Raw genomic sequence first — 19,581 nt, 5'->3', positions numbered from 1 at the left:
GACGATGGGAGCTTCATACCCGTCTCTAAAACGCTACACCGAACGCCCAAGTTGCCCATCCCAAGGACTTCTCTACGCTCTGCGAAGTGAACTTTTCGTAGAACCATACGCTTTCACCAACAGTGGACTATTCCGCATGCCACCCCTCGCGTATTCGAAGCCTCTTACGTCGTCTGCTTGCCTGACAAGCCATTGACAGGTTTCCGTTTTGATCCCATGGAAACTGCCCTCTATGGACCATTCCATTCGCCCGGGGATTAAATTCATCGGAGGATCGAGAAATCCGTCCCTGATACAGGTAGAAGCCAAGTGACGTGATGGCACTCCGCCAGATGTAGTTGAAAGATTTCAGGACACACATGTTCCGTCATCCATCCTTCTTGCCCCAGTTGTTGTCCCTTCTCCGACGCCTCGTAGGTGCGAATCGACATAATGGATTCATCAAAAATCTACACCTATTGGGACCATACGTTCGCATGGTCGCCCCTTCATCAGACGAGGGAACAGTTGCGCTCAAAGATGCACACTTATGACAGGCTTGGGGATGAATGTATCGACCAGATCAACGATATCGGCCGTCAGGTAGTTAATCAAGACAGACAAATTGATCCAGACAGGAAGTTACCCGATCTAGATGTGTACATCATGCTGAGGGATCACGCAAAAGATGATCGAAAGCTTAGTGAACTCTGGGCACAAGTCAACACAGTGCCGGACTGGGTTGATTGGCAGCAGATCAAACGGGGACAGGAGGTGTTCTTCCGTTATGGGCTTCCCATTCTGAACGTGGTAAGTCTAGCATCTAATCTAGTGACAACTCCAAGCATAAACACTGATAAATGCCAGCTAAACTTCGAAAGCCTCTTGGGCGGCATGTTAGTCACTCTCAGAAATTTCCACCAGGCTTCGACTTATTCCTACTTAGGGGCTCACCAAGTGTCGTTAAGGCCTTAACCTTATGTGGAGGCTTCAACAATATATATGTCGTGCGGAAGAGACTACTGGAGACCCTACAGTTTATCCTTCAGGTCTCTGAATCCGTTGACGCAATGAAGCCAGGCGGTGTTGGTAATATCTCATCCATCCGCGTTCGGCTGCTGCATGCTTATCTTCGCTCCTTGATTTGTGTTCGGGAAAGGTATAACAAGGAGAGGTACGGAATCCCTATAAATGACCTTGACAGCCTTGCAACAATTAGCAGTTTCTCGTCCATCATCATCTGGCTTGGCCTCCCCCGGCAAGGTATCTGGCTCCGCAAGCAAGAGATAGACGACTACCTAGCTCTCTGGAGGCTGGTAGCCTACTACCTAGGAGTTCCAGACGAACCTTTTGCCAGCCAGCAAACCGCACGAGCGCTAATGGAATCTCTCCTTGTATCGGAGGTGGATCCTATAAACATCGGTAGAGTCCTAGCTCGTAATATACTCCACGGCCTGGAGAACAAAGCCCCAGCGCATGCTTCAATGGGATTCATGGAGGCTATGGTTCGACGACTGAATGGGACGCAACTCTCTGACAGCCTTCATATTCCTCAGCCCAAGCTGTACTATCGAGTTCTGATATACGGGTACTGCTTCTTTGTCATGGCATTAGCGTATGGCACCCGATTGTTTCCGAAGCTCGATCAGAGGTTTATCGCGGTATGTCTGTTCTCTCGTGGTGTGGTCATTAGCGTGTGCACTGACTTGGGGCAGTATCGTCGTCGATACTATTACACCATGATAACCGACCGAGAGAAAGGGCTTGGAGGCGAGTCGCTCTTTGACTTTGTATACAAGCCATCTCATGCAGGTCCGCTCTATAAAGCAGTGACGGTCAAGGAGGAAGAAAGGATTCCGAAAACATCGCGACGCGGCATTGAAGCACTGGCCCGGGTGGGTCTGGTGGCTGCATTTATTACTGTCGTGACTTTGCTCAGTGGGGGATATTATGTGATTCGTATGGTGATGCGAGTATTCTCTCCAAGGATAAGATATTAATAGCATGGTATATCCGTGTGCGTTGTATATGTATACATCCGACCCGTTATCGTACCTTCAGCGCCCCACTATGACGTTATTGACCCCAGAGAACTGAAACTGAGAGACCTCGGGCAACATCAGTTACATTGAAACACAGCATAGATCCCTACAGCTGTGGTGCTCCTTACGCAGCAAGGTATATGAAACAACTTACTATCCCTTCTTATCACCACTACAGCATAGCCCACACTACAAATATACTACAAGTTCTACCCACCCTCAACTAAGGAACAACTCAGTTTCATATACAATCATGTCATTTCAATTCATTTCATATCATAATAACAACCACAACAACAACATTATCACCGTCCCACATCACCATTCCCACACATCTTCACTCGAGAAGCCGGTAAAACCACAGTAGTGGGTGTGTCCGTAGCCATCGAGAAAACCGATTTACTTCTGTACACAAAACCCCATTAGCACATGCACATCACATCCTCACCTCACAAAACCCAACCCAAACCAACAACAGGTACTAGGAATATCAACATACTCCACACTCCTTGCAAGAGCACGACTGTCCACAAGTGCAGGAACTCGGTCCGCTGCAACCGCAAGTGTTTCCGGATCCGCAACCGCAGCCCATATTGAAGATATTAAAGTTCGGGTAGGTAAGGTATAAAAGTTAAGTAGAGGTGGTTGGTCTGGTCTTGGGATGGTGCAATATCTTGGTCTTCTGAATGGTTGAATAAGACGACATGAGAACCTTGGGGGTGAAAGCGTTCCAGCTATATATAGGTAGCTTTGCTCTGCCGGATGGCGGGGTGGAGGGGAAGGAGGGTTTCGGTTGAGGGATAAAGTCATCATGAGGTCAGGTGCACCCTTCCCCTCCGCCGGCACAATTAGGAAAGCGGAGCGGAGCGGTTCGGGTTGGTTCAACTTATGTCATTATGAGATCGGGGAGGGTAGTTGTTAGTCATTGGATGATGGATGGGCCTCGGATATGGTTTGTAGGGTTACTAATAGGTGAGATGGCGTTGAATTGAGGGGGTGTGGTTGGATCTTGGATACTATACTGCTGAGATATTTGGTGGGTTGTGTTTTACTATATTTGGTGTTGAGTAGGTAGTAGTATAGTATTTGTTAGTAGGCAAGAGAATCTAGTTGGGCGTATAGCAATGCACATGTTTCTTTGACTCTGACATCCGGTTTCGATGGTTACAGTGGCTGGTCTACTACAGTCTAGTTCCCAGTTAATGTCAGATCTGGCTGTTGCTGGTTTCGGCTCTAGCCTGGCCGTCACGGATGCTGTTCCCGTTAAATGGGATTCTAGGGGATAAGCTTAATTTTATGACACTAGTTGACTTTTCTGAGGTACTAGATTCCTCTGCTGTTGGCCTGGGTTGCCGCATAATGGGGAACATACCAGTGTTCTGCACATTCTCATATTCACTGCACGACTCCACTGACTGGTTCCCACTAAATCAGATGCTCCCGTCCAGATACCACGCGGTCAGAAAGAGCGAATCGACCCCAGGGAATTGTTTGTTCTGAAGAATACCGGCCTCCTGGAACAAAGAACGTTGAAACGATGTAATCCCTGACCCGCGATTTCGACACCAGCCCAGAAATTCATACTTTCGGAGGAGTCGATCATATCATTCCAAACCCCTGGCTAGATCCATCAACTGTGTATAGGCGCTATGTGTCGTGGAAATTGAACTTTATATATAGCCATCTAACAGGAATAAGTGAAGGCCGTGATAACCGCCAGGAATATGCGATAATCAGTTACTAGTGCGGAAAATAAGCGCCACAATCAAACACAGCGTTAGGCGGGCCTCAGCAGTAGGCAGGATGCGTCAAGTATGCCCCTGAAAGCCTCGTAAGTCACGTCCTTCGGTTAGAATACGGGCGTTTGAGACCTTAACGATGCATTGGTACTTGACTGAAGCCAATACATCTTGAAAGCAGCGGTGAAGAACGCCCGGCACAAGTAGTGAACCTAGCAAAGTATGGCATCTGGCACCGTTTCAGGTACTAGCAGCATCCACCAATCTGATTGACCCCCGAGTGCTAACAGGGGCCTCCTTGTGCCCGAGCTTGGTTAGCTCAAAGAGACATGAAGACAAATGTACTAAGAGGTGCTCATGCAACTGCGGGGGAACCTGGTCCCACACTTGAACAAACCGTTTATTTGGCTGCCAGACCTCCCTACCCTAAGCTTCCTAACCCGGATAACTGCAGGCTTTAACTGTGGGTCCAGAAAATACAGTGTTAGAGTCACGTCTGGAAGGTGTCGCACGGTCCTAGAGGCATTTATCTGGAACATGGTGATGCGCAAGGGAATTGCATCCGATGGGAGTCTAATGAGGTCTGGGGCCTCCACACTCACCAACAGCGCCTAATCGACATACCCACTTGGGTCTTTTCCAGTGGTACCAAATGGCATGCCTCCACAGTGGGTTGCTTACTTAGTTGGGGTTGGGTACATGTCTTAGTAGGCTGTGGCGTTATTGGGCTGCATGGCATACCGTGCTGTAGTAGTTGCGAAGTCCGTGCCTCCATGGGTAGATGGTTAGAGTATGAGAGGAGATAAGGGAGTCTTAAGTGGGATGACATTATAAGGTCCCTAAGCTTGGAGCGCCCCTGACACTGACATGGGAACAGCTCATTTGATGTGTTCCGAGTGGAATGTGCAGGTGATATAGACTAGATTAGGTGGCAGTGATGATCTGGGATCCAATCCCGCCAACCGTTGGGACATGCCCCTTGGATAACCGCCGTTCAGTCCTGATAGTCGGGGATGGTGTCATTATCGGAATTGCCCTTGTCAGCTGCTCTGGAACCGATCGGAGAAGAACTCAGGTGATGTGCGTGAATTCAAGATCAACCGGGTTGGGGAACCCCATCTGTTCTACGATGTGCACTTGAAGGCTTAGAGTGTCCAGGGGAGGGAAGATCACCGCGGGAAGAGACAAGAAAAAAGAAATATATAAGAAAAACTTAAGAGGCGAGAAAAAGGAACAGACAGAAAGAGAGACAATCACAGCTGGAAAAGAACCCAAAGAGGATGAGTGCAGGAAAGCCACGGTTTTCTTCTTTTTCTGATAACCTTTGGTCAGTATCGTCATACGGTATTGTATCATCGTCATCATTAATCGTCAGGATCGATAATTGTCTCGACTCATCAATGTAAACTCCTGTGATACACTGTAGAGTCTGAAATTATCCTTGATCTGTACTGCAGACTATGGCGCTATTTGGACAAGGATCCAAAGGACAAAAGTAGAATTATTGATCGACACAGTAGGGCTCGGGCAGGGCGTGGTTGGAAGGGCGAAACCGCGCAGTGGGATTAATCGATGGGGGAGAGGATTGGATTGTCGGGACTGCTTGCTTGGCCCCACGGCCACCTGGAAAGAGTAAGACCAGCCGCCGATGTTGCTTCGACCTCAACTGAACTTCCGTTCTTCCAGCTTCCTGCTATCTACCACCTACTCTGCCCCCCCCCCCCCCACGCTTGATTACCGGCCATACGCTCTCGCTTGACTCTGTTACTCTAAGTTCCCTTCGACTCTACTTCGCTCATCCCTATCTGCTCCTGAACACAGTCTGTACCGCCTCTCCTACTCCTTGTCCTTTATTCCCGACAATCGGTCGTCTTTCCCCGGATCTGATCCTAGTCCGATAAGACCTCCGCCCGACGACTGCACGAACTACCCACCCAGTCCATCCATCTTACAGTGCAGGAGCTGACCAGAACCTGATACCTCAGAACCTCCACCGATATCTATTTCACCCAAGCCCAGCACATTGATTGACCACCCAGTTGCTCAACGAGCTCCCACCCCGTGAAACGAGCCTCGGCGAGTATCAGTGACCCGCCGCTGATATAGGTCTGCTCTCCTGGTTCTCCTACAGAGCCAGGCGGAAGGGCAGATCTGAACGTTTTCGAACTGGCAGACAATCATCCCTTCTATATACCCTCCTCCGCCGCTCCCGACCACCCTGACCCTCCTATCCCCCGCCAATCTTCAGCGTCCCGTCCACTCACTTCCGCTCCGGGCGGCCCTTCCGCGTTTCTCCTCCAAAGACCGACAGCCAACTACAACTACGGTACAGTGGGCGCTCTCGGAAACCCGCATTCATCCTCTGCTCGTCGACGGCGCCGTAGCAGCACACCGGATACGCCCGAACACACTTTTGAGGGAACAGGAGGTTTCGCGGAGGATCGCACGGCAAGCGAGGCCAGGTCTCGAACATCCAGCAGTATTCAGTCACGCGCCCCATCAGAGGGCCCCGAACCGTACCCCAAGCGCAGGCGCCTGGCAAATATGCGCCCGGATGGCATTTCCAGTACAAACGGCTCCTCCCATACGTTGAATGGCTCAAATGCATCCCCGTCCCAGAAGACAGCTTTCGCCCACTCTCTGAACGGCCAAACGAGTTTCACGGCCTCCAACGGAGACGTATGCACGAATGGCTCTCAAAAGGCGTCAGTCGGCCCTCCGTCATACTATGGTCATGACCGAGAAGAAGTTACCAGGATCTTGATTCAAGCCCTGTTTGACCTTGGCTATGATGGGGCCGCGACGCTTCTAAGCAAGGAGAGTGGGTATCAACTGGAGAGCCCAGCAGTTGCTACATTTAGAAATGCGGTGTTAGAGGGCCGATGGACCGAGGCGGAACATATACTGGTGCAATCATTCTATCCGGATCGAGGTGGTTGGAGGAGTAATACCGGCGAGCAAGCGACGAATCGGGAGAAGCTGGTTTTGGTGGAAGATGCTCAAAAGAACGAAATGCTTTTTTACCTGCGACAGCAAAAATTCCTCGAATTGTTGGAAGCCCGCGATTTGGCGGCGGCCCTAATAGTTCTGAGACATGAACTGACACCTCTGAACTATGACATAGGACGGTTACACGCCCTGTCCAGGTGAGCACACCACGCTGACAAGCTCTCGCGGCACCACCGTGAGTGAAACTGACTTTCATGCTAGTCTACTCATGTGCCCCCCGGAACATCTCCACGACCAGGCCGGCTGGGACGGTCCCATAAGCTCTTCTCGAGAACGTTTGTTATCGGAATTGTCTCGTGAGTCCCCAAACCCAGCGTTCGGAGCTGTAACGGCGCATACCGCTAACAACCTAGCAGGGTCAATATCGCCCTCTGTAATGATCCCGGACAATCGTCTTGCTATTCTGCTGGATCACGTCAAACAAACACAGATCAACCAGTGCTTATACCATAATTCCGCATCACCACCTTCATTATATTCAGATCACATGTGTGATCGCAAAGACTTTCCTTTGCGGACCGGGATTGAGTTGAACCAGCATTCCGACGAGGTATGGTGGTGCCAGTTCTCCAACGACGGGACGAAGCTGGTCACTGCCAGCAAAGATCAGACGGTAATCATTTACGAAACCAGCACCTTCTCTGTGATACAGAAGCTCTTGGGTCATGAGGATGGTGTTGCACAGTGTGCATGGAGCCCGGATGACTCGAAGATCATTACCTGTTCTCAGGACAAGACCGCCCGCGTGTGGAGCGTTGAGGTACAGTGACCCCTTTTCGTGTTCGAGGACGGTGTTTGTGCTGACAGTTGGCAAAGACTGGTCGTTGCCTTCTGACCATCAATCACCACCGTCATCCCGTGACAGCTGCGGCGTGGGCTCCTGATGGCGAGTCTTTCGTAACGGCGGCTCTGGACGTGAGCTCGCAACTCTGTCATTGGGGCATGCGTGGACAGACCCTATACATGTGGCCGGAAGGCTTCCGCGTCCAAGACTGTGCTATCACGCCCGATGGCCGGAGACTTATCGCGGCAGACCTCGATCAGAAGGTCCACGTCTACAACCTTGCGACCCGCGATGAAGAATACTGTCTAGCCCTGAAAAGCAAGCCAACCTCCGTCGCTGTTAGCAGGGACTCCCGTCACATGTTGATCAACTCCGCCGACGGACAAATACAGCTTGTTGACATCAACACCACAGACGTTGTGCGTCGATTTTCAGGGCAGAAACAAGGGCATTTCGTCATTCGCAGTGTCTTTGGTGGTGCGGCGGAAAACTTTATTGTCAGTGGAAGTGAAGGTGAGCATCATTCGAACACACATTCTCACCTTCTTTGGTTAATGTGTTTCTAGATTCTCGTGTTTATATCTTCCACAAAGAAGCTGGCACACTTGTAGAGGCATTGGAGGGGCACGTACGAGGATGTGTAAATTCCATGTCCTGGAATCCTCGAGACCCAGGAATGTTTGCTTCTGCTGGCGACGACTGCTTGGTTAGAATGTGAGCACCGGCCCGTCAATTCCTCCCTCCACCCAGATAGTCTTTTGACTGACAGTTCTCTAGTTGGACACGTGAACGTGACATACGGCCAAATGTTTCAGCAGGCAAGCACAGGGCAGTATCGACAAGTGGTTTCACTCGCACTAGCGCTCTGCGTTCAACATCAAGCTTCAATTAGTGCTCCCGTTTCAGGAGTAGCAGGCAATCCCATATAGTCTATACATACTTGGAAGCAGCTCCAGCTTAAACATCTCTCGCATTCACTCCGTCCGCTTTCTCCCTCATCTCTACTCCGAACCCAACCGCTCCCGTTTATTCACTCCACCCTGCATATACGCATTTTTGCTGGCTCATCGTCAGTGATCCATTTAATACAGGTTGCAGGCGCCGCTGCTTTTGGTACAGATCAATATATGCTTTGCATCAATCTCATTTTTCTCTTTCAATTCCTTTCCTTCCGCACATTCATCATTACCATCCCCGGCGCGCCTGCCATCAGTGCCGTAATAAGCCACTGCACGAAGGCATGGCGTCCCTATCCATTATATCATATTCCATCCCACCCCATATTCTTACATATTATAAAGACTTCAACGTTTACGGTTAATGGTCTGTTTGTCATTGTCGTTACTGTCCACCCTTTGGGTCGTGAATCATGCCAGGTTTCCAGGGACTACTTAGGAGTGTGCTTTGGTGTCATGTTCCCGTTTGTTTCTTTGTGCGTTGCGTATCGGAGTCCTCTCTGCTTTTGTGCTCAAGAGGTCATCGAGTTCATGTTTGCTTCTCGCTATAGCTACTTCGCTTTCTCTCTCTCTCTCTCTCTTTTCTCTGTATCTTCTGAGGTTGGAAAGTTGGCTGGTAGGAGTGGTAGTGGAGTATGCATCTGATAATCGAAATATTAGCTTGGGTACTATCGACTGATTGATTGATTCACTCATGTGGTGAATCTATAGATGGGCAAGTACTACTAGTACTGGATACTTGCAAGAGAGAGCGGGATGGGATAAAATGGATATGGATAAATGTACTTTTGAGGGATGTAAAAATGGTCAGTCAGACTAGTATACAGACCACATAAGACTCTTGAACGTTGATATTCCCACTCGATCGTAATAATAAGAGTAAACTCCAAACATAGCATGTAAACCCCGGGACATTTCAAACGCCAGAAAGGAATATTCAAAAGTAAATAGATAACGTAAAAGGGTAGAACGTGGCAAGCCTAACTGGATCCACGCCGCTTGATTTGAGTGACATTGGCGTCGTAGACAATCATCTACTCGAACAACACTGAAATGGTGTCAGATGCGTGGTTGGTACACTGTAAAACGTGATAGTGGACTAACCAATTTGGTAATTTTCCCATTTCCTCCACGCGAATCTCCGCCCCTTCACGGTGTTCTGGGCCATTTTGTCCATCTTGTCGATTTGTATAGGGAGGAGCGAGGCATTGGTACTATTCGGATGCGCGAGCTTGATGCCAGGTGATGACTCGTAAGTGACCTTAGTTAAGGATAAACTGGTCGATATGTTAGGCATAATTATATTGCTTATGACAGAAGATCGGCAACTAGAAAATTAGGTTAGCTATATCTGAGCTTCGTGATGTAGATTAGGTTTAACATACCATTCATGGGCATCTCGTCAATCTGAGTGGAGTAGTAAAGTTCAATGTCACGGAGGATGCGCACGTCATCGCTGGTGACGAAGTTGATGGCAACACCCTTACGTCCGAAACGACCACTACGACCGATACGGTGGATGTAGTTTTCACGGTTGGTGGGCAGATCGTAGTTGATGACCAGGGACACCTGCTGCACGTCGATACCACGAGCCCAAACATCGGTGGAGATAAGCACACGGGAGTTACCCTGGCGGAAATCCTGCATAATGCTGTCACGCTCCTTCTGGGGCATTTCACCGTGCATGCTGGACACAGTAAAGTTGGCTTCGCGCATCTTGTCGGTGAGCCAGTCGACCTTGCGACGGGTGTTGCAGAAGATGACCGCCTGGGTGATCGTCAAGGTATCGTAAAGATCGCAAAGGGTATCGAACTTCCACTCTTCCTTCTCCACCGCAATGAAGTACTGCTTAATGCCTTCGAGGGTCAATTCGTCACGCTTGACCAGGACACGCACGGGGTCGGTCATGAACTTGGTGGTCATATCGAGCACATCGTAGGGGAGGGTAGCGGAAACAACAACGACTTGGGTGGCAGGAGGAAGGTAGCGGTAGACGTCGTAAATCTGTTCACGGAAACCACGGTTGAGGAGTTCATCGGCTTCATCGAGAACCAGCATCTTGATGTGACGGGTGCGCAGATGGCGTCTGCGAATCATATCGGCGACTCTGCCCGGGGTGCCCGAAACGACATGCTGACCGTAGTCAAGCTTCCTGATATCCTCTCCAATATTCGTGCCTCCGATGCAAGCGTGGCATTGGACGTTCATGTAATCACCGAGGGCCATAATGACGGACTGAATCTGGGTGGCAAGTTCACGAGTGGGGGATAGGACGAGGGCTGTCATGTGTGAGATTACAACCACCACTTGCAATTGAGCACATATTACATACCCTGAGATTCGCGGACGACGGTATCGATGACCTGGAGGATACTGATCGAGAAGGTAGCGGTCTTACCAGTACCGGATTGCGCCTGGGCAATGGTATCGCGACCTTTGCAGATCTGAACAATAGCACGGGACTGGACAGCCGACGGAGACTCATAACCATAAGCGTAAATACCTCGGAGAAGGCTCTCCTTCAGGTGCATGTCCTCGAAGGTAGGAGCAACAGTGACCTCCTTCGAGGTGTTGAACTCCATGCGGTCTATTTTTGCGCAGTTAGTATACAGGCGTGAATGACAGTTGGGAACTTTGAGGTCCTACCATCAGCGCGTCTGTCAATTCCGTCCGCCATCTTGAATACACCAGGTCTGTAATTTGAAGTAAGAGGATGAAGGAAAACAGAATCAAGTCAGTGGAGGAGGGGAGCTGGCCTGGTGGAGTAGCAGAAGAATCGCCCAGCTTCTGCGGCGCGACTTTTCGTTGCGACCGAGGTCTCACCGCCCGCCGCACGTGACGATAGCTCGCCGCAAAGCTCTCTTGGATGGCGATGAGATGCCCGCTTCCATTCCCGATCTTCAGAAGTGCTTTAATCTGCAGAAGACAGGTAGAGCCTTGTGTGCGCAGCAAAAATGATTTTCGAAGAGCAAAGGTTCATCCACGAGGACCTTGAGCGCCTGGAGCAGGCGATTGCCGACCGCGTCGCCGAAGAGCCTCGTAATGTAAGTAATCCTTCAGTCTCTATCTCGTCGCTCTCTGCTAACTTACTCTTTTACTTTCAGATCCGGGATCGCCTGGCTCGTGACCATGAAGTCGCACAATTTTTGAAGCGTATCGAAGACCAGTCCAAGAGGTTACTCGACATCTACAAGGATGCGGACGGCGCGCGTGAGAAGGAAATCCAAACCATCTCAACCGGCGATCAATTCGAGGAATTCTACAAGCAACTGGATGAGATTAAGGACTTTCACAGGCGCTATCCTAATGAACCAGTCGAAAACCTTGAGCGGGCTTATAAGCGCCGCCAGCCTGGAGAGGGCGAAGTAACGGGAATGGAGATCGACAATCTGTTCACTGGTGAAGAGGGTTATGGGCAATTTCTGGACCTCACAACATTGCACGAAGACTACCTGAACTTGCCTGGGGTAAAACGGCTCTCATATGTACAGTATCTCGACATCTTCGATGCGTTTACTCCTCCACAACTTCCGATCAAGCGGAACAACAAGCTTTCCGATCGGTATTTCAAATATGTCGGTGAACTCGCAAACTACTTGGAAAGCTTCATTAAAAAGGTGAAGCCGTTGCAAGATCTGGACAAACTATTTGCTAGCTTTGATGAGGAGTTCGAAAGGCAATGGGCGGCGAACGAGGTCCCTGGTTGGACAGAGGAGGCTACTCAGAACGGTACCCAGGGTCCGAAGACCGAGGGCTCCGGAGAAGGCATCTGGTGTGCTGACTGCGAGAGGGAGTTCAAGAATGAGAATGTCTACAAGAACCACCTGACAGGAAAGAAGCATATCCGGGCCGCTGAAGCACGCAAAGCCGCTGGGGATGACGCGAAGCCGGCAGCCCCTGCGACAAACGGCGCATCATCCGTGGCTCATCGACTCAAGGAACGTGCAGTCGCAGAGAGGGAACATCGGGTGCGTTCTTTGACGCAGGTACTGCAGCCCGAGCGTCAAGCAACGAGGTTCAATGTCGAGCGGAGACAGGGTATGACTGAACGGGAGCGCCAGATGGAACTTGAAGCTCTGCTTAATGAGTCCGAAAACCCTGGCGGTGATCGTGCTGGCGATCAATCTGACGAGGACGACGAAGACCGAATCTACAACCCCCTCAAGCTGCCACTTGCTTGGGATGGCAAGCCAATCCCTTACTGGCTTTACAAGCTTCACGGCCTTGGGGTGGAGTATCCTTGCGAGATCTGCGGTAACTTTGTTTATATGGGTCGTCGTGCGTTTGACAAGCACTTCTCGGAGGCCCTACATATCTTTGGTTTGAAGTGTCTTGGTATCACTTCCAATACCAACCTTTTCCGTGAGATCACTCGGATTGAGGATGCAATCAGGCTTTGGGAGAAGCTAGAGCAGGACCGCAAGAAGGACAGAGATAACCGCGACAATGTGGTACAGATGGAGGATGCCGAAGGCAATGTGATGCCGGAGAGGATCTACCTTGAGTACGTGCCCCAACAATCCCGCGACCTATTGGAACTTTTACTAATAATTACCAGTCTGCAAAAGCAAGGTATCCTATAATCGGCGACCCCGGGTCGATCTTTCTTCATGTTGTTTTGCATTGCCTTTCGCCATATTTCATATTGAAAAGCCTGGAGTTTGGTGGGTGTCCTTTCTCTAATTTCCTTAATGCTGCGTGGTCACTGGGATAGTGTTGGTTGGGAATGGCTGTATCAAAGCAAAGTCAAGACTATACAGCTTTGCTTATTATGTATTCTACACCCCAAGAATATTTCGATATCATCATCGGAGAGATTAGAAGCCAAAAATCTCAATTGATCCCAACTTTGGCTCGGATCACGTGGTTTCGCGTCCCGTTCGCGTAGCTTCCAATCCAATTTTCTGCTCCGCGTCTTCCCTCAGTCTCACTTGCTTCGTTGTTATCTCTGTACTGTACATTCTTGAATATCAGTAGCCCCATGGAATAGGCTGTGCTTCGCCTAGTTGTTATGGTTTGGGTAGTTACTCGGCTGTTTTGATGCCTGCCATCGATACTGACACCTGAATCGCGCCCGTCGCGGCTACTACTATCATATGGGGTTCAAATTTGCTCACCTGTGCGACTTACTATCAACCCTTGAAGCTAATAGGGTCGTGAAAGCTGCTCATGAGGCCAAAGTTGTGAACCCCGACATTCGTGCGGTATCACGATGGTTCGCCCAGAATGAAAAGAGGATCCGCGATAAAGATACCGACCAGTTGGCTCTCCTTTCCTGCATGTTTCCGGAGAAACGGACAGACCGTGTCTACTGGCTACAGGATACATCGCTGGTCAAAATTATAGCACGGTGCCTGCTTCTGGGCTGTTCACGGCGGCAGGAGCTCGAGCGTTGGCGTATATCCGGGGGCGTCGACCTGGGACAATGTGTGGAGTATGTCATGCGGCAGGCTGAAAACCACGTCACCAACGGCCAAGATGTCACCGTGGAAGAGATAGACAAAGCTTTAACTGAGATCGCCTCTCGTTGCAAGTTTTCTGGTCCTCAGGTGCGAAGGCAGCGTACGGCTGTCAAGGTCGATCAGACGTTGTCCCCTCTATACCGACGGCTAAGTAGCAGAGATGCGAAATGGCTTACTCGAATGATACTGAAAAGCTATTCTCCTGTTTCTCTGCCGGTAAACATCATATTGAAACGGTTCCATTTCCTCCTTCCAAATTTACTTCTCTTTCAAGACTCTTTCGAACGCGCTTTAAGCGTGCTAAGCTCTAGTCCCATTAAACACTTTCCACCTCAACCAGATGCTGCATTAGCCAAAGACCTGGGATTCATAGCGTTAGGGCATTTCAGTCCTGCTGTGGGAGTCAAGATAGGACGACCCGAGTACTATAAGGCTAGGAGCATCAAACATTGCTGTCGCATGATCGGCAACCGTCGCATGAGTATCGAAAGGAAGTATGATGGAGAATATTGCCAGATACACATCGATCTTTCAAAGGACTCGAACTGGATCCAAATATTTTCTAAAAGCGGTAAAGATTCTACAGCAGACCGCGCCGGTATTCATCAAGTCATCAGCGAATCACTGAAGCTAAGACGGCCGGGTTGCAAGATTTCCCAACGATGTATTCTGGAGGGCGAATTGCTTGTTTGGAGTGACAAACATGGCAACATCGCAGATTTTCACAAGTTGCGTAAATTCATATCACGCTCAGGCACTTTCATTGGAACTAAAAGCGACTCTCCGTAAGTGGCATGGCATGTAATTTCCAGCGTTGTCTTCTGACCTGAATACAACAGTCCACAACCTTACGAGCATCTGATGATAGTATTTTTTGACATCCTGCTTATGGATGACAATGTTTGTCTGAGGCTTCCACACCGTGAGCGGAGATTGCTTCTGAAAGACACTATAGAGCCAATCCCAGGACGTGCGGATATATCTGAGCAGTGGGTTGTTGACTTTTCCCATCATGGCGGTCAATCCCGACTAGAAAGTATCTTCAACAAAGGCATCACTGAGCGATGGGAAGGGTTTGTCCTCAAAGCAAGTGAAGACCCTTACTTTACAATCTTTTCTGATGACAAGGACAATCCCTCCTTCGGTCGCTGGATCAAGCTGAAGAAAGATTATATACCTGGACTAGGTGACACCGTCGATCTCGCAATTATCGGCGCGAGGTACAACTCTCGGGATGCTATGGCAATCAAACAAGTCAAAAAGCTCTTATGGACTGAATTCTTCATTGGGTGCCTCGTCAATAGAGAGATGGTTGTGCAATCTGGGGCCATACCCAAATTTCGTGTCCTCGATGTTGTTAACCACCACTGCATGCATGTCAGGTTCATGCAGCTCTTGAATCAGTTCGGCGAGTTCTGCGCCCGCAGTCCAGACTCCGAACATGGATTCATCCTTGAATATGGGGAGAGTGTAGTCAAACCCATGGAAGTCGTCTTCAAAACACCCTTTGTTGTTGAGATGTTAGGCAGTGGCTTTGAAAAGCCGTCTGGCGCCAGATACTATACACTTCGTTTCCCTAGGATCTTGAAGGTCCTTTCTGATCGGTCATTTGAGGATGCTGCGTCATACAGAGAGTTGCAGCTACTAGCAGAAACTGCTCGGTCCGTCCTTGATGAGGATCCAGGAGATCACGAGTCTGAAGCCGCTAAACGGATGAAGCTGCGAGATCGCTCGGAGTCTACGCCAGATCGATCACAAAGTCTCCAAACAACACAGAGCCCTTTTCTCCAGTCTTCGACAACTGCCCAAGATAACTCAGGTAAAGGGGCATTCGTGTCTCTCCCGAACAAGGACTCGAACACCCCAGACGCGTTACCTGGTCCAGCGAGACAAACCAAACGACGCCGCGAAAGCAGCGCTATGCAACGTATCATCCCCATCCATGTGGATCTCAATAGAGACCCCTCCCCACCTACAGGACGCAGTGTAGGCGGTAATTATCTGACGGACAATGAAAATTTATCTTCTCATGCAGCCGGACAGAGGAAGAACTCAACCCAGACAACCGGGTCGTCTCATGCAGAGAAAGCCTCCCGCCCCAGTCAAATGCCTGATCCTTCGAGTAGCTTAGACAAGTTGCAAAAGCACTCTGAACCCCTTCATAAACCAATAGACCGCCAAATCGAGTCCAATGTGACACTGGAAACTTGCAGCAACCGCCCATCAGGCAATAAAACCGTGACTCCCCACCTCTGCAAGAAAGGAACCCAGCGCATTCTATCACCATTGCTCCACAGTCCTATATACATTCACCATGACATCTCCTCCGATGACATGGTAGTGTCTCAGTCCATACCAGATGCATGGAAACTCGCACCGACCCTCAATAAGTTCGTCAGAACATTAACACGCCCATATACACAAAGCCACCCCAGGATACCCAACCCTCACTCAGTCTCGCATGGCACGGTCTACGGACTGGTCATGATACCTGGCAAGAGAGATGTGCTATGTACAATTCTCCCCGATCTAACAAAACGCATAGCAAATGCACTCCAGTCTCATCACCCCAACATTCATCATGCCGGGAAAGTCTTCGTTCTCGACTCGAGCTTTCTCCGACTCAAGATCAGCAATGATGATACGAGACTCTGCCTCCGTCGGACGTGGGAAGACATTGGCAAGGTGTTCTTCTATGCTTGCGTGTGCTGGACGTTTAAGGGGCCTCCAGGTTACAACACACTCGACCAAGCTAGAGAATGCGGTGCGCTTTACACTATGCCTAAGGTCACGGTTAGCTTCGATAGACGGGAGTTGGGCCTTCTGGGAGAGAATCTGTCCCACTGAGCGTTTGGCTCATGCGAAATAGGGTACGGGTGCTATTTGAGATCCCACCTGTTGCCTGTGTCCGTATATAGTTTTATTACTAGTCATTAATAAATATACGAGTAACCATTTAAAAGAAACATCTTCTATGAAATCACATTCCATCATGACTCTCCCCCAAACGCCTCGCTAGTAATAGCCCCGAGGAAATGCAGGAAGATCGTAAGAGACGGAGCACAAAACCCCAACCCGTGATAACAACAACAATGATGATCACTCATCCCCCTCTCTCCGCGCGCGAACATCCCTCATCAAAGCCTTCGCCTCTTCGACCTCAACCCCATCCTGACACAATTCACCCGCCAACTGATCCGCACGCTCAAGGTCTCCATTCCGCAAAGACCACCTTGCAAGCCATAGCCTAGCCTTGGAAGTCGTAGCCGTAACGCCCGTACCATGCCAAGTATCATCCTCATCCTCATTCTGCTGCGTGGAAGATTTGCGCGTCCGTCTAGAGCTAGACTGTCCCTCCGTGCCTGATTGGTTATCATCATCGTCATTATCAGATGAAGCGTCTTCTTCTTCCTGGATCACTTGGCCTGATTCTTGCTGAAGTGTGAGTTCCATGTATGAAGCCGCTTCTTCGTCATCGCCAAGACGTTCGTATAGCGTAGCGATCTGGTGGAGGGTTTCGGGATCGAGGATCTTCCGCTCTGGTCCACCTCCTGCTCCTACTTGGGAGGAGTCATCGGCGTAGTAGGAGCCAGCAACGAGGGCTCGTTTGAGTGCTTTGATGCTCTGCTCGATGCGGCCCATTTTGGCATAGCAGGATCCTACGGCTTGCCACATCTTGGGGTCGTAGGGGCGGAGGGCTGCGGCTCGTTGATAGTAGAATAGGGCGTAGAAGGACATGTCGAGGACTTCGTAGGCTTGGCCGAGACCGTACCAGGCGCGATAGTCTTTACGGTTGACGTCGACGGCACGACGGTAGGATTCGATTGCGGCGTGGGTGTTTTTCATTTCGATGTATTCGTGGCCCATGAGGGTCCAGGCTGAGAGGAAGTTTCGGTCTAGGGTAAGTGCACGGCGGAAATACATGACGGCTTTTTCGTGCTCAGATTTGAGCGAGTAGTAGTTTCCGACTACGCAGCATGTTTCGGGGCGGAATTTGTCTGTGGCGGTTGCGATTTGCGCGACGAATGCGAGCTGGGGGCGCGCGCCCATCACGTATAGGATGTTGGAGTAGTGGTCGAGACTGTCGAGACGGTGGGGAGATGATACGAGGATGTCGGTGAAGATACTGGAGGCTTCCTCGAAGTCTGGAGGAAGTCAGCTTGGCTATGCAGTATGTATTTGTAGTGCAGCCGTACCTTTTGAGTGGTAGTATAACAGAGCTCTCTGAGTCTTGAGGAAAGCACTCGTGGGGAAAATAGTTTCCAGCTCGGATAGTGACTGGTAGGTATCTTCGGTGGCCTGATACAGCTCTTGGCTGCAGTATACGCGGAATATGAGGGTCATGATGTTCAAGGGTAGAAGATTGACCACTTGGTTCAACTGTGGTAGCGGTCAGCGACGTGTAACAACAAGAATATACAGCGTGACATACGTCTTCTGTGCTTGCCAGCAAGTCATTAAGCTCTTGCCAGGCACCCCAATGAAATGGGTTCAGATGAACACTCCTGATAAGCCACTTCTTGGCCTCGTCCTCATTTCGCCCCTTGAGAAGTATGACACCATACAGATACTCCAACCATCCCTGGCTACGCTCTTCCAGTCCCTTATCTTGCCGCTCCGTGAACCATCCCTCTAGTCCTCGCGCCAAATCCGGTAGTTCTTTGTTGACAGTCGAGCCTCCGTCTGCTGGTCCCAATACCATTTCGGTCTCTTCATCCTTGCGCTTCTCGCCTGCTAGATACTTGGCGTACAACGCTAGAAACAGCGATTTCTGGCTGAGCTTGGGGTACGGGTTTCTGGTCACACTATTATCTTTCACGCCACTATATGCCGAAGCCTTCGATTTCCCTTTCTGCGGAGTCAACGACTGTCTAGACTTGGGATTCGGCGGCGTTGAGGTAAGAGGAACGGGGGAGATGGTCGGAGGAAGGAAGACCGAGGCGCAACGATCATATTCGCGGGTGTCAAAGTAAGATTTCGCAAGGAGGTACTTGTGTGACTCCTGCGCTTCGAGGGCTGCTTCGAGCGGATCTTGTGTTCGGAGATAAGGGTTCTGGGCATTCGAAGGAGCTTCGGGGTAGTCCATTGGCGAGTCTGGATCTGTGTCGTACTGTTCAATTGGTACGATCGAATCTAGCATTTCAGCTGCCCTGACCCACAAGGTTAGTGACTGCTCATGGAGGTGAGCCAGGGTGATGCCGGTAACGGTACCATTTGGCTGACTGGTATAAACAACGTTCGGAGCATTTAATCGCCGCATCTTCGAGCCGGAATCTGAGCTCCTTGATGTTCTCGTCTGTAAATGGGACGGCCATGGTAGCGAAGGTGTTTGCGCGCGTTAATGCGCACGCGTATAGCAAAGAAAGCCGCGGAGCTCTGCTGAGTTGAGTGTATGTAGCTAGCTATAGTTAGTGACGCGCCAGGAGCATTGCTTCTTGGTGGATCTTGCGCGCTCCAGAGACGGTGGAGACAAGTGATGTCAAAAGGTTCTGGAAACAATGGAGCCAATTAATTAGAGCGCATAAGAAGCGCCAAGCGTGCAGGCAGAAAACAATGTCAAAAAGAGGCAGGAGACGCGGCGAAGAGCATCGCATCGCCAAAAGATTCCGG

At 50.1% G+C, this 19,581-nt stretch overlaps 7 protein-coding genes across 7 annotated transcripts; 5 read left to right on the top strand and 2 right to left on the bottom strand.

Annotated features, from left to right (window-relative positions):
- Nucleotides 1–374: 374 nt before the first annotated feature.
- On the top strand, nt 375–1,979 carry BO87DRAFT_355932 (oxygenase MpaB family protein; the record flags this gene model as incomplete). Its single annotated transcript, XM_025621356.1, has 4 exons — nt 375–789; nt 847–875; nt 926–1,640; nt 1,695–1,979. Exons 1-4 carry the CDS (start codon nt 433–435, stop codon nt 1,977–1,979), a joined length of 1,386 nt encoding a protein of 461 aa, XP_025481117.1. The 5' UTR covers nt 375–432.
- A 4,067-nt stretch (nt 1,980–6,046) lies between these two features.
- Nucleotides 6,047–8,563, top strand: BO87DRAFT_20474 (WD40 repeat-like protein). Its single transcript, XM_025618576.1, has 5 exons — nt 6,047–6,906; nt 6,971–7,529; nt 7,586–8,066; nt 8,120–8,267; nt 8,331–8,563. The coding sequence occupies exons 1-5, from the start codon at nt 6,305–6,307 to the stop codon at nt 8,443–8,445; spliced, it is 1,905 nt and encodes a 634-aa protein (XP_025481116.1). The 5' UTR covers nt 6,047–6,304; the 3' UTR covers nt 8,446–8,563.
- Nucleotides 8,326–9,239, top strand: BO87DRAFT_20487 (uncharacterized protein). Its single transcript, XM_025618579.1, has one exon. It carries the CDS (start codon nt 8,681–8,683, stop codon nt 9,152–9,154), a length of 474 nt encoding a protein of 157 aa, XP_025481115.1. The 5' UTR covers nt 8,326–8,680; the 3' UTR covers nt 9,155–9,239.
- Nucleotides 9,240–9,545: 306 nt separating this feature from the next.
- Nucleotides 9,546–11,265, bottom strand: BO87DRAFT_20505 (ATP-dependent RNA helicase eIF4A). Its single transcript, XM_025618581.1, has 5 exons — nt 11,156–11,265; nt 10,842–11,096; nt 9,895–10,788; nt 9,614–9,837; nt 9,546–9,557 (listed from the first exon to the last, which is right to left on the bottom strand). Exons 1-4 carry the CDS (start codon nt 11,184–11,186, stop codon nt 9,818–9,820), a joined length of 1,200 nt encoding a protein of 399 aa, XP_025481114.1. The 5' UTR covers nt 11,187–11,265; the 3' UTR covers nt 9,546–9,557; nt 9,614–9,817.
- A 143-nt stretch (nt 11,266–11,408) lies between these two features.
- BO87DRAFT_331631 (SF3a splicing factor complex subunit PRP9) lies at nt 11,409–13,461 on the top strand. Its single transcript, XM_025620344.1, has 3 exons — nt 11,409–11,553; nt 11,614–13,013; nt 13,068–13,461. The coding sequence occupies exons 1-3, from the start codon at nt 11,464–11,466 to the stop codon at nt 13,090–13,092; spliced, it is 1,515 nt and encodes a 504-aa protein (XP_025481113.1). The 5' UTR covers nt 11,409–11,463; the 3' UTR covers nt 13,093–13,461.
- A 6-nt stretch (nt 13,462–13,467) lies between these two features.
- BO87DRAFT_355926 (ATP dependent DNA ligase domain protein) lies at nt 13,468–16,818 on the top strand (the record flags this gene model as incomplete). Its single annotated transcript, XM_025621355.1, has 2 exons — nt 13,468–14,756; nt 14,811–16,818. The coding sequence occupies exons 1-2, from the start codon at nt 13,606–13,608 to the stop codon at nt 16,816–16,818; spliced, it is 3,159 nt and encodes a 1,052-aa protein (XP_025481112.1). The 5' UTR covers nt 13,468–13,605.
- Nucleotides 16,819–16,958: 140 nt separating this feature from the next.
- On the bottom strand, nt 16,959–19,532 carry BO87DRAFT_355922 (anaphase promoting complex subunit CDC23). The gene is made up of 4 exons (XM_025621354.1): nt 19,183–19,532; nt 18,404–19,121; nt 18,168–18,351; nt 16,959–18,116 (listed from the first exon to the last, which is right to left on the bottom strand). The coding sequence occupies exons 1-4, from the start codon at nt 19,284–19,286 to the stop codon at nt 17,071–17,073; spliced, it is 2,052 nt and encodes a 683-aa protein (XP_025481111.1). The 5' UTR covers nt 19,287–19,532; the 3' UTR covers nt 16,959–17,070.
- Nucleotides 19,533–19,581: the final 49 nt, after the last annotated feature.

This window comes from Aspergillus neoniger (assembly GCF_003184625.1).
Source record: "Aspergillus neoniger CBS 115656 unplaced genomic scaffold BO87scaffold_11, whole genome shotgun sequence".
Classification (NCBI taxonomy): Eukaryota; Fungi; Ascomycota; class Eurotiomycetes; order Eurotiales; family Aspergillaceae; genus Aspergillus; species Aspergillus neoniger.
Note: the sequence above shows the minus strand (reverse complement) of the source record. Positions and strands in the feature narration are given on the sequence as shown.

Bases quoted from the DNA above. Each gene is read 5' to 3' on its own strand.
- BO87DRAFT_355922 (XM_025621354.1), bottom strand. From the start codon at position 19,286: ATGGCCGTCCCATTTACAGACGAGAACATCAAGGAGCTCAGATTCCGG. The intron at 18,352-18,403 runs GTATGTCACGCT...CCGCTACCACAG, and splicing joins TGCTGGCAAGCACAGAAGAC to TTGAACCAAGTGGTCAATCT. The intron at 18,117-18,167 runs GTACGGCTGCAC...GACTTCCTCCAG, and splicing joins GTTATACTACCACTCAAAAG to ACTTCGAGGAAGCCTCCAGT.
- BO87DRAFT_20487 (XM_025618579.1), top strand. From the start codon at position 8,681: ATGCTTTGCATCAATCTCATTTTTCTCTTTCAATTCCTTTCCTTCCGC.
- BO87DRAFT_20474 (XM_025618576.1), top strand. From the start codon at position 6,305: ATGCGCCCGGATGGCATTTCCAGTACAAACGGCTCCTCCCATACGTTG. The intron at 8,067-8,119 runs GTGAGCATCATT...ATGTGTTTCTAG, and splicing joins TATTGTCAGTGGAAGTGAAG to ATTCTCGTGTTTATATCTTC. The intron at 8,268-8,330 runs GTGAGCACCGGC...ACAGTTCTCTAG, and splicing joins GACGACTGCTTGGTTAGAAT to TTGGACACGTGAACGTGACA.
- BO87DRAFT_331631 (XM_025620344.1), top strand. From the start codon at position 11,464: ATGATTTTCGAAGAGCAAAGGTTCATCCACGAGGACCTTGAGCGCCTG. The intron at 11,554-11,613 runs GTAAGTAATCCT...TTTTACTTTCAG, and splicing joins TCGCCGAAGAGCCTCGTAAT to ATCCGGGATCGCCTGGCTCG. The intron at 13,014-13,067 runs GTACGTGCCCCA...AATAATTACCAG, and splicing joins CCGGAGAGGATCTACCTTGA to TCTGCAAAAGCAAGGTATCC.
- BO87DRAFT_20505 (XM_025618581.1), bottom strand. From the start codon at position 11,186: ATGGCGGACGGAATTGACAGACGCGCTGATG. The intron at 10,789-10,841 runs GTATGTAATATG...CACACATGACAG, and splicing joins CGTCGTCCGCGAATCTCAGG to CCCTCGTCCTATCCCCCACT. The intron at 9,838-9,894 runs GTATGTTAAACC...CTAATTTTCTAG, and splicing joins TGACGAGATGCCCATGAATG to TTGCCGATCTTCTGTCATAA.